Raw genomic sequence first — 12421 nt, 5'->3', positions numbered from 1 at the left:
TGGACCTTTCATATGTTTTGACTAGTATGTATAGAAAACAGCAGAGACTGTTCAAAGGTTGGACATACACTATGGAGACATGCTGTTTAGTCTATATGCCCCATCCCACTTTAAAAACAAATATATAAATACCAGTGGTAATCTGAGCTCGGGTTTTTGTCATTCTTTTGCTTTTTCTTTCCCGTGGAGGACTTTTGACAGCTTTCAAGGCGTTGCTTGGGATAGCATCCACAGGGTCAGGTTTCCATTGTGACTGGCCTTTGTAATTTATGAACATAAAAAGTTATTGTACAGGGATGGACATCATGGGGGAAATCCCCATCAACATTTGTAAAGCTGCCATCTCATAGTGTTCTCAATCTCTCCTTAAAAACCCACCCCTGCCATGATTCCTGCAAATCACGCCCATCTAAGCTTTGGTTATCGCACTATGCTAGAACTTCTATTTCTCTGCTAAACTCTGTTTTCTTTTGTTATACCATCCTCCCATCCTCTTCCAACCTGTTGCTTTGGCTTGCCCCATCCACGGAGACCTGACATCTAGGCTTTGATCCTGCAAAGACTGATCCCACGCATTTAACTTTACGCAAGGTGAGTCGTCCCACTGCCTTCAAAGGGCATACTCCTCAATCCTCTGAAGCCCATGACAAAACTTTCACCAGCTTCAGTGGAGCTGGGATTTCACCCATTGCGTATAAAGTTAAGTACGTTTTTCCAAGATCTGGGCCTTAGACTGTAAGCTCTTCATGGCAGCATCTGCCTTTTATATTGTACAGCACCTAGCCCAAAGAGGCCATGACCCTTGTCTGGGGTTCCCAGACACTAATGTAAACACATAATAGTGAGGCCAGTATCAGAATCAGCTATACAAACAGATTTTACTCTTGACTCTCAATCTCTTTGAGGTTTAGACAAAGCAAATGATAAGAGGTAACTAGGGAGGGAGGGTGCGTGGGTGTGGATGTGGGTGTGTGTAAAGGATAAGATACCTGCATAGAGAATCAGTTACCTTCCTCCCTCCCCACTCTCACAACAAACTCCTTGCCTTCAGACTCGAATTAGGCATATAAGTACTTGTAGTATGAACACAGCCACATTTTTGGCATATGAACTTTTTAAAACCTGGGTCTAGCTACAATCTATAGTGGGTGTTGGGGGAACAGGGCATATAAGAAAATACATCAGTTTAAAATAAACATGGAGCTGTATATAGGGGTTTTTGTGTGTGTGCTTTATATTATGATTTCTAGTGGTGTTTAAGTCTACTTTCAGGACCTTATTGTGGGATTTCTCCCTAGCTGACTGAAGGCAACACTGTCAAATTCTCCAACTAAAACAAATTTGCCAACATTTAAATACTGGCTGATGTCAAATAAATAAGATAAGAAACACAGTGATCTCCGGCGCTCACCCACCTCTGAGGTGACCATTCTAAGGGAAAGTGTTGCAGGTCAAATCCTGCTTTTAGATCGTTAAGACCCATTTTACCTCTGTTTTATCTAAACCAAAATAACCGACACAAATATCCTTTAAACTAAGGAACTGTTATTCTGCCATTGTAGAGGGGCTCACTCTATCTGCTTATAGGGTGGCCATCACCCTAGCATCTTTGCTCCTCACAATCGTTCATGGATTTTATGCTCACAACACCCCTGCCAGGCAGAGAAATATTATCCCCATTTCCAGATGGGGAACTGAGGTAGGGGGTAGACAAAGTCTGTGACTGGAACTGAACTCAGTTCTCTCCAGTCCTAATTAGTGCCTCGTCTACTAAACCGTCTTTTCTACCCCTGCTCAACCCTTTGCAGTCTACTCTCAAGATTATGGACAATTCAAATGCTATGAGTTTATGTGCCACTCAAATTATTTGAGTTGCATTTCCATCTGTCATGTTCTGTGTGGATATAAAATCAGGAACTATAATGCATAATGTCCACCATGCTTGCTTAATGTAATGGCCCCTCTAGCTATTGCATTACATACACATTCTGTAGCATTACATATGAGATGTACATACATAATTTGTAAATGTTTTCTTTAAATGCAATAGATACAGTTTTAAAGTATATTCCCCTATAGCTAAACTAAGGAGGACAGACACTGTTATTTATTGCTCATTCGTTAAGACATTGAAAACCAGAGATAAGTCTCTGTCCTTTCAGTATGCATCCACTCATGTACACAGCACTGCCATGTCTGACAGCGAGTTTCCACTGTTAGACACCCGCTCCCACCCTCCTTATTCAGGCATTGTGGAGACTAGAGTGGAGAGCCCAGGGTCGAGCCCTGGGGGTTAAAATAAGCAGATGGTTTTCTTTAATTTCTAAACATTTTGGAATCAGCACGGAGCTATTTACCTCTCTTCCTACAATCGGTATGATCAACACCACCTTTAGAAATGCCAATTCCCCCCTCTCTGGACAATCCTTTGCAATTAATACGAGGGAAGGAGACTTCGAATCACTTGTTTACAAATAAATCGTTAACCCCCAGCAACGTGAGGGACATTAAGCCGCTGAATTATAAAGTATCCTTCTGAAAACTCTTCAATCCGCTCCCTTCTCTGCTGGCACTAACACACCTACATCGGGAGCCCATGTTAGCAAATCGCACGAGGTTGTACAAAATACATAAGTGTTGGAGACTGTTTTTATTACTTTGATTTTTACAGTCCCCCCTGGACTTGTGCCCCTTACAATGTATCTTATATTAAATCGTTTAAAGCCCGAGTAACGTGTACAGTGAATGTAACAAGGGACCGCTTGTTAGAAGTGTTACACTATCTTGCTCCGTGGTAAAATGAAAGGTGTTTTTTTGCCGAACTGTTTTTCTGCCGGAGAAAATAATTACAACAGCAAACTGAACTGAAACCCATTCATACCAATCCACAAACGGGTTATCTGGTTCAGTTCAGCACCACCAAAAACAAACAAAAAACCAAAACAACCCAGCAGTTAGCCGGTGTGCAGATGTCTCTAAAAAGTAGCAGATCCGCTCTAGCGAACGTCTATATTCATTTCAAATACAGCGCTTCTGTAGCTATTTGCAAATGATTCCTCTGTTGATTACCTACAGACGCGGCTCTTGGTAAAACAACTGCACCCCGAGGAAATGTTTGCAAAAATTAAACCTATCGAATATCACCGGGAAACAGCGCGGGGGAGCTTTTTACAAACGAAATCTACAAAAGTTTCAAATAACTGCCGCGCGATGCCGATTTATTTCTGTGTTCAACAATAGCTACCGCGTTTTCCCCCTGCCGATGTATTTCTTTTTAATCCGCAACGTTTTACAAAATAAAATGTAAACCGAATGAAACGGTTCTAGGGTTACCCAGGTATTTCTGCACGGAAAAGGGGTAAATTTCTCTGCAGCTTCCCATCTTTGGTGTCAGAACCTCCCCCGCCCTCCCCCAAAAGTGTCCGATTTTAAATACGGTTTAAAACAACCTGTCCCCAGTGCTGGCTGCAAAGAGATACTGGAGGATGGTTATCAGCCTATTCTTGTCTCCTGTGTTTGTTCTCATGGTTTATCTCCTGTAGGAAATTAGGGTCCCTTCTTCAAGCTCAGTTCCATCGGCACCTCCATCGCTTTCCCAGCTGACTACGCTTGGGTGTGTAACTGACCGAGTGACTGGGGGCAGGTTTCCTCCCCCTAGAGACACAGAAGTAGTTGGGTTTATTTAGGGTGTCCCCAGGCTGCTGCCAATCCGTCGTGCCCATCCCTCCGGCCAGGGGCTGCAGGAGAAGCCCCCGCGGGCCGCACCTGGTGCAGGTTAAAGTTACTGGGGGGGGGGGGCGGAGAGCGAGCCCCCCCGGGAGCTTGCCGGTCGGAGGCGGCTCTCCGGGGGCGGGGGCAGGGCCGGGGGGCACCGCCGCCCCGCTGCAGGGTGACAGGGTGGCGCCAGCCGGCGGGGATATAAAGCCGGCGGGCTGAGCCCCCGGGGGAGCTCCCCTCGCTCTGCTCCCCCCGCGGCCAGCGCCTGATGAACCCGGGCAGCTTCTCCTACTTGGCGGCCATGTGCACCCCGCCCGGCTCCCCCGCCGCCGCCGCCGCGCCGGAGCCCGGGAGCCCGGAGCAGGCGCCGCCGCCGCCGCCCGCCCCGGAGGAGCCGGCAGCGGCGGCCGGCGGCCGGCGGCGCAAGCGGCCGGTGCCGCGGGGGAAGCCGCCCTACAGCTACATCGCCCTGATCGCCATGGCCATCGCCCATGCGGCCGAGCGGCGCCTGACGCTGGGCGGCATCTACCGCTTCATCACCGAGCGCTTCCCCTTCTACCGCGACAACCCCAAGAAGTGGCAGAACAGCATCCGCCACAACCTGACGCTGAACGACTGCTTCGTCAAGGTGCCGCGCGAGCCGGGCCGCCCGGGCAAGGGCAGCTACTGGGCGCTGGACCCGGCGGCCGAGGACATGTTCGACAACGGCAGCTTCCTCCGCCGCAGGAAGCGCTTCAAGCGCGCCGACCTGGCCACCTACCCGGCCTACGCCGCCTTCGGCCCCGCCGCGCCCTACGCGCCCGCCGGCTACAGCCCGCCGCTGCCCGCGGGCGCCGCCTACCCGCGGGGCTTCACCATCGACAGCCTCATGGGCGGCGCCGAGCTGGGGCTGGGCCCCGCCGAGCTGGGCGGCTGCGCCGAGCCCGCCTGCTTCGCCGTGCCGCCCGCCAGCCCGCTAGGCCGGGGCTACCCCTACTCCGCCTCGCCGCCGCCGCCGCCCCACCTGCCCGGGCCCCCCAGCGGCTACTCCTCGCCCAGCGGCGCCCCGCTCTACGGCGCCGCCGGCCGCCTGGGCCTGCCGCCCGTGCGCCCCGCCGCCTCCTGCGCCGAGCACCCCGAGCCGCTCTTGGCGCTGGCCGGGCCGCAGTTCGGCCCCAGTCCCGCCTACATGCGGCAGCCCGGCTTCGCTTCGGGACTGGAGCGGTACCTGTGACTGCACTGGCTGCACGGGAAGTAGGAGCAGGCCCCATGTACAACCCTTTGCCGTGTTGATGGGGGACACATGTACTTGAATGCATCTTTTTTTTTTTTTACTGTACATATGTAGATTATGTCATCCTAACACTGTATGGTGCTGCATAATGCCTTGTGCTGCATGGCCCATGTCACTGAGTGTGAAACACGTTGCATTGCACATGTGCTATCAAACACGTCGTGTATTGCATGTGCATTGTACTGTCTCCTGTGCGCACTGATTGCCTGACATGCTTTAGTGCACTGTATAATGCATTGTAGTGCATTGCACAAGCACTGTATAATGCAATGCATTATGCAATGCACACGCAATGCACTATAGTGCATTTACAGTGCACTACCATGTGGTATGGCCGATTCGTTGCATATGCATTTTATAATACATTGGAGTGCAATTATGATGCACGGGATAATGCATTTAGTAGTGCACTGTGTAAACCATTGTGTAAGGTGCTGTTACCTTGTAGATTTGTAAACATTCCAGGATGTCCCATTTTTTTTTCTCTCCTTGTTGGGTTCATAACCTGTAACTAGACAGATAGTTAGCAAAACTACTAGATATGGGATTTTTTTTATTACTATTTAAGACTTTACCCTTTTTCTTCCCCTGAAGGAAAAAAACATCTTTTTACTATTTTTTAAAAAATAACTTTTATTGTTAGAAAGGATTTAAAAAATAACTCTTCCCTTTCAACTGTTTAATACTGCTGTTTTTTTTAGAAATGGTTTTGATGGGGTTTTAAAAATAGAATACATCAGAACTCAGCTGATTCATATGAGAATCATAACACTGTTTAAATTATGCCAAGTGCCTTGTGCTTTCATTCTTTACTGAGGCTTTTTCAGAGCTATACTCTGACTGTTTCAAATCTGAAGTCTGTTTTTAAATGCTGGTGGTAATTTAACCATTGAACAGCTTCCTAAAGGAAGCCTCCTAAAGCTATTCCAACAGAGGCCAATGCCAGGTGCTTCAGAGGGAATGAACAGAACAGATAATCCTCAAGTGATCCATCCTCTGTCCCCATTCCCAGCTTCTGGCAAACAGAGGCTAGGGTCACCATCCCTGCCCATCTTGGCTAATAACCATTGATGGACCGATCCTCCATGAACTTAACCTAGTTCTTATTTGAAACCTGTTATAGTCTGTCCCCTGGAATCTTAAGATTGGATTTCTTTCTGTAAACTGTCCTCTATTTAGCTGCAATTGACTGGGTTGGATAGTTTTCACTTATATAGTAGGGGGAATAATGCTGACCACTGCAGGAGTCCTTGCAGGTGAAATTGTATGTTATACAGGAGGGTAGACTCACTAGGTGATCACAATGATCCCTTTTGGCCTTAAATATCGAATCTACACACTGGCCAGTCCTTTGCTCTCTATTTATAGGGCTGTATCCTGGCATGGATTTATGAGGCGAATTCCCCACTGATATTCCCCATTTTTTTTACCCTAAATTTCCTACATGTAAATGGGCAAGAATGGGATTTTTCTCCTCATTTGGGGGGGAGGGAAAAGGATTTATCTGGTACCCTGATGTATGGGGGCATTTGTATTGAAGCTGATTCGGTGAGTTGGTGTTCTGGGATGGGGCTCTCGACCCATTTGAATTCCCTGCCTAAGGGAGTTAGATGCCCAAATACCAACTGACTTTCAATGGAAATTTGTGCACCTAATTCCTTTAGGCCTTTTTTGAAAATCCCATTCCTTATCTTTAGTTTAACCCTGTACAAGCCTGTACTTGCCTGGATACACCCGTGTTTTAATGAATGATTATCTATGAGGGTCTCTCTTCTGGGGTGTTTGATTAGTGTGTTCTGCATGCTGTTTAGAAATTGACATTCTTGCAACCCAGTCCACCTTCAGGTGGGTGCACCTGGCAATTTAGGAACCTGATCACAAGGGTTAGGTGGCTTTGGTAGGCCTGTTTAGGTCAGGCTCTCAGATTATCTGTTATCTCTCATCACTAGTCCCTCCTCACTCAGATTCACCTCTTCAGACTCTTAGGGATTTATACTGCTGTCCATCATCATAGTATCTGTGTCTCTTCTGCATAAAATCAATTAGCAGTAGCCAAATCTGTAGGGGAGTTGGTGGAACAGAACTACTTTCTAATTCTTGGATCACAGTTACTTTTTTTTTTTACTGATTGGGAGGAAAAAACAAAACTCGGAAAGGTATTTAGACTATTTGTAAAATAAATCCATAAAGGTAACCACAGAAAGATATTTTAAACCCAACAGAAGTTTGAAAAGTAAACAGTATTGTATTATCTGCATAGCATTCCAAGGTTTATTTTTCTGTTTTTTAAATTTTTGAATGGGCTAGAGAAAGGTAAAATGATCTTTCAGAAGAAAAATAATTATACAGGAGTCTTGTAAATATGGCACTGTGGAATGTAGGACCTGAGCCTGCAATTTTTGTTTAGGCAAAACTGCTTGGAAGTCTGTGGAAGTTTTGCCTTATTAAGCAGTGGGGGATCAGAGCCAAACGCTTTCCTGATTCTTTAGCAATTACAGAACCTACCTGCTTCCAGTGAAGCGAATGGGACTTTAATGGGCACAAGATCAGGACCTTGTGAAGTTGTGGAAATGAAAGGTGGGTTTGCATGGCAGATGGAAGCATTTCTTGGAGGATTAGATAAAAAGGACTTGGCTTGAAAAAAAAGGTCTGGTGGAGGAATGGGGTCAGTACACATACGTACAGCTCTCTGGGAACAGTTTGATGAAACTCAGAAGCAGACATGTTCCTCACTGTTATGCTAGCCCAAGGGTCGGCAACCTTTCAGAAGTGCTGTGCCGAGTCTTCATTTATTCACTCTAATTTAAGGTTTAACATGCCAGTAATATATTTTAACATTTTTAGAAGGTCTCTTTCTGTAAGTCTGTAATACAGAACTAAACTATTGTTGTATGTAAAGTAAATAAGATTTTTAAAATGTTTAAGAAGCTTCATTTAAAATTAAATTAAAATCCAGAGCCCTCTGGACTGGTGGCCAGGACCCGGGCAGTGTGAGTGCCACTGAAAATCAGCTTGTGTGCTGCCTTTGGCACGCGTGCCATAGGTTGCCTACCCCTGTGTAACTAGCCAGAAGTGGTGCTGTCAGAATCAAGGGTTAATCTGTGAGACTTCTGCGCAAGGAGCCAAGTGGCACAAGAAGCCTAGGTGGGAAGTGATGGGGAAAGGGCGAATGATAAGTCGATTCATTTCCAGTCACCCAGAAGCAGCAGGAAGGAAGCTTGCAGGAGTCCTTTGCTGGGATCTGCGGGGAAACTTCTGAAAGGGCTATTCAAGTTCTTTGCAGCTTTGGATTTCAGCTCAAGTGCCTTTGGAGCCAGCTGGGCTCAGGGTGTCTGAAGGGCTGAGCTATCGCTCACTCCTATCTTTCAGCTGTCTCCTTCCTCACACCACTGACGTTGCATTTGGGGACACTTAACTTTTAAAAAATCAAACTGGGATACATGCTGGAGTTTGCAATAGGCCTGTTCCAACCCTGCACATGTGCGAGCCATGATATTTGATTCCTTTAACAGGATACACTTACCGAAGGCTTAGCAGGAGTCTTTCCAGGCACAGAAATCTAGCTGCGGGCTTTCCATCAGACCAATAAACATCACAGCTGATTGAATTCCAGAAAATGTGGCTTGTGGAGTAAACAGCTGACTGAGAAAACAAGCCAGTGAAATTTGTCAGATCATAAAGCCGACATATAGTATTCAACCACCTCTCAATAATATTCTGTTCTGGAGATTCAAACCTCACCATAGGCGTGATCCAAAGCCCACTGTAGTCAGTGAAAAGATTCTCCACTAATGTCAAATGGCTCAGTCCTTATATTTAGGATCTGTCCTTCTATTTACAAATACAATGAAAATCAAAATGGGTGAAGCTCTTTTTTTATTATATTATATTATTATTATTTATTAACCATAGGGTGAGGGAGAGTGTAGCCACTTGTATTTTGACGGTTGTTAAACTAATGTGTTCAGAGTATTTTCTTGATTAAGTTAATGGCTTTTAAGCTTTCGTTTCAATGGTTTGTTTACAGTTAGGATGAATCTAGCAAATGAGTTGGATTAAAATGTCATGCAGGGCATAAGCCACGGTGGATTTAAGCTTTGCAGCGTTTACATGTTGCCCACTAGCCCTCATTTGCTTTAGTGGCTTATTTTTAATGCTCCTCTGTATGACTTCAATGAAAAAAGAGCAGTGATCACCAGTTGTGAAACCAAGCCTCCAATAAAATCCTCCCCTCTTTAGTTAGCACTATCCATAGAATTCGGCTGTCTTAAGTAATGACACTCCTAAAACATCTGATCCTGTTGCCGTTGAAGTCATTGGCAAAACCCTTCATTGATTTCAGTGGGAGCGGGACGGAACCCACCAAACAATGAAAAATGCAGAGGTTCCTAGGACCACTTAAAATAGCTAGGGGCCAGATTTTTAAAGATATTTAAGCACCTAACGTGCTTAAGTACAGTGGGAGTTAGGTGCCTAAATGTCTTTGAGACTACAGCCACTAGTGGGATTTTCAAAAGGTCCCAATTGAAATTGATGGGAGTTAGGTGCCTAGGTTACTTTTGAAAATCACACTAGGCACCTAAATACCTTTAAAAATCTGTCCCTAAGACAAGAGGCATTGTAAAGTCCTTTTAGTATTGTATTGAATACAGGATCTGATCCGGCTCCCACTGGAGTCAATGAGAATTTTGCCACTTGAAATCAGAGCAGAAGCAGGTCTTAAATGGTTGACCTTCATTTCAAAAGTGACTAGTGATTTGTGAGTGACCCCGTTTGGGAGGGGGGTAGTCAGCTTGAGACACCTTAAAGCGGTTACCTATGGGTCAAAACATATAATTGGAAATCTTGAGTGGCTTGTATTTCTAGTCTGTAAATGGTGTTTTCAAAGGGGGAGGCAGTTGTCTTCATAACACCTTTTGTCCCTGGAAATAGTCTATTCCTAACTAATAAAAAAAAAAAGAGGGGAAGGTTTGAAAAACTCCTGGCACTGTGTGAAGTACAATAAAAATAAAAATACATTGCCTGGAGGATTTCTGTGGATCATCCTAGAAATGTGTATATACAAAATTTGCACTGATTTTAACTAAGACGGTAAACTCATTTAGTTAAATCCTTGCAAATTCTATGCATAGGCAAGGCCTTACACTGAGATCATTCTTATCTTTGCTCAATAAACCTGAGGATTTGTCTTTAAAAAAAATGCATCACTTTTTTTCATGGTGAGAAAGAAACTAAGAAATATTCTAGATCTGCTAATGAAACTCAGATAATAGAGGGGTCGGCATGGAACCAGCTGAAGGTGGGTTTATAAATGTATAACTAACCTGAAACAGAATCAGTAGTTGAGGGGGCTCAGTGGATAAAGCACTGGACTAGGAACAATCAGGAGATCTGGGTTCTCTTCTTGGTTCTGCTACAGGTGGGGCCTGCCTTAACCTCTGTGCCTCTGTTTCCCCTCCCACCCTTTTCTCTGTTGTATCTGTTTAGATTGGAAGCTCTCCTGAGCAGGGGTTGTCACTCACTATGTGTTTGTGTAGGTCCTGGTGCAAGCTGGGACTTCCTCTAGGCGTTAATGTAATTACGGTGTGTGTGTGTTTTCACCCTCCAGACCTGAATGTATGTCATCTACTGATATAGCCATTATGCGGCTGTTATACTAAATCAGTTAATGCATTTGATAAATGTAGTTCAGATTCGATATGGTTTTGCTTTTACTGGAAATGTATCTATTTTATCCCTTGGACTGTGAGTTTATCTTGCCATTGAAACATAGATCCAGAAAAACTGTCAGGTACAATATTAACCCAGGCAAATTTTAACCCTGATCGCCCCACTCATCAAAGTCTAGAGCACAGGTTCTCAGACTTTTGTTCTGGTGATCCCTGTCACACAGCAAGCCTCTGATTGCGACCCCCCCCCCAATAAATTAAAACCACTTTTTTATATATTTAACATCATTATAAATACTGGAGGAAAAGCAGGGTTTGGGGGTGGAAGCTGACAGCTCGTGACCCCCCCATGTAATAATCTCATGACTCCCTTAGGGGTCCCGATCCCCAGTTTGAGAACCCCTGGTCTAGACTATATTAAGGTTGATAATGATCGTGTTAACCTTTGATTCATCAGTTATCGGCCACCTTGAGGGGACATTGAGACAACTGAAGTCAACAGCGACCCCTAGTGGAAAACACGGGAATAGCACGGTTGTCCTAGCTTCTGTGAAGCATGGGGAATTATATTGTAGCCAGAGCAATAGTATTCATGTCTTTGTTGTTCAGTTAACAATCAGATGCTTCACTGTGTCATGTCACTGTGTAGAACCATGGAGACACTACAGATGCAATACACATGCCCCAATCAGGTTAATTTGTGGTTACATCAAGATCTGAACCACAGCCTGAAAAGAGAGAGATTGCCATGAATAGCTGAGGACAAGGCTAATGTAAATGCAATGTCAGTTTAATAATAGCTAATACACTTGTCTTTATAACTATAGAGCATAGATTAATTGGGGGGGTGTCTTCTATCAGCTGATGATAGCTGTTGCTGTGCAACAGGTGTCGCACTTCACAGGATGAAGGTCTGATACACACTGCGTTTGTAACCTAACTAGAACACTACACAAAATAGCAAGTACCCTAGGGTGCGACACTCACAGGAGCGGTCAGCAATGTTAGCAAAAGTTCCCTGGCTCCTAAAACACACTGACAGGTATGAGCATGTGTCCAAACTTTTCAAATCTCAAATTAATCCCTTAAATCCATAGAGGAGCTTGAGCAATGGTCTTGTTTTGCAAAGTGCTTGATGACCACTTGTCTCTCCCTTTGACATTAAGACAAGCCGTGGGTGCATAGCAACTTTGAAAACCAGGCCCCCTATGTGGGTGAAAAAGGGTCAAATTTTTTAAAGGGCCTAAGGGCCAGATTTGTATTTAGGTGCCTAAAGATGCAGGCAGGTGCCTAGCAAGATTTTCAAAAGCACCTCGGTGCTGACGGCACCAAGCACTATTGACTATCCCACTAGGTGCCTATCTGCATCTTTAGGCACCTAAACACCTTTAAAAATCTGGCCCTAGGTGCCTAAATCACATCTGAAAATGGGACGTAGGTTTTTAAATCACGTAGTTGCTTTTGAAAATTTTACCCTAAAGATGGATTATGGGGCCTAATTTAAGGTACCCAAGGGTGAAAATACTGTCCTATATGTAAAGTACAATGTACCAAGCTTAATAATGACACATTAAATCAGGGTGCCATTTATTGGAATATCCCCCCGACCCGTGGAGAAATCATTCAATTTCATAACAGAGAAGGCTAGTGGCTGCTTAATCGGGATACTAGGGAACACTGACTTTAATAGGAGTTTTGGCTGTAGCATCTGGCAACCTGTTGCCCAATGGGAACACAGTGGCAAGAGGTAAGTCAGAGGATA

The 12421-nt window shown here is 45.1% G+C and overlaps 1 protein-coding gene across 1 annotated transcript; it reads left to right on the top strand.

Annotated features, from left to right (window-relative positions):
• The first annotated feature begins 4129 nt into the window (after positions 1-4129).
• FOXE3 (forkhead box E3) lies at positions 4130-4930 on the top strand. The gene has a single exon (XM_030573944.1). It carries the CDS (start codon positions 4196-4198, stop codon positions 4928-4930), a length of 735 nt encoding a protein of 244 aa, XP_030429804.1. The 5' UTR covers positions 4130-4195.
• The last annotated feature ends 7491 nt before the right edge of the window (positions 4931-12421 follow it).

The sequence above is a fragment of the Gopherus evgoodei genome, chromosome 8 (genome assembly GCF_007399415.2).
Source record: "Gopherus evgoodei ecotype Sinaloan lineage chromosome 8, rGopEvg1_v1.p, whole genome shotgun sequence".
In the NCBI taxonomy this organism is placed as follows: domain Eukaryota; kingdom Metazoa; phylum Chordata; order Testudines; family Testudinidae; genus Gopherus; species Gopherus evgoodei.
Note: the sequence above shows the minus strand (reverse complement) of the source record. Positions and strands in the feature narration are given on the sequence as shown.

What these genes read in the sequence shown, in the direction of transcription:
- FOXE3 (XM_030573944.1), top strand. Translation starts at nt 4,196, where the DNA reads ATGGCCATCGCCCATGCGGCCGAGCGGCGCCTGACGCTGGGCGGCATC.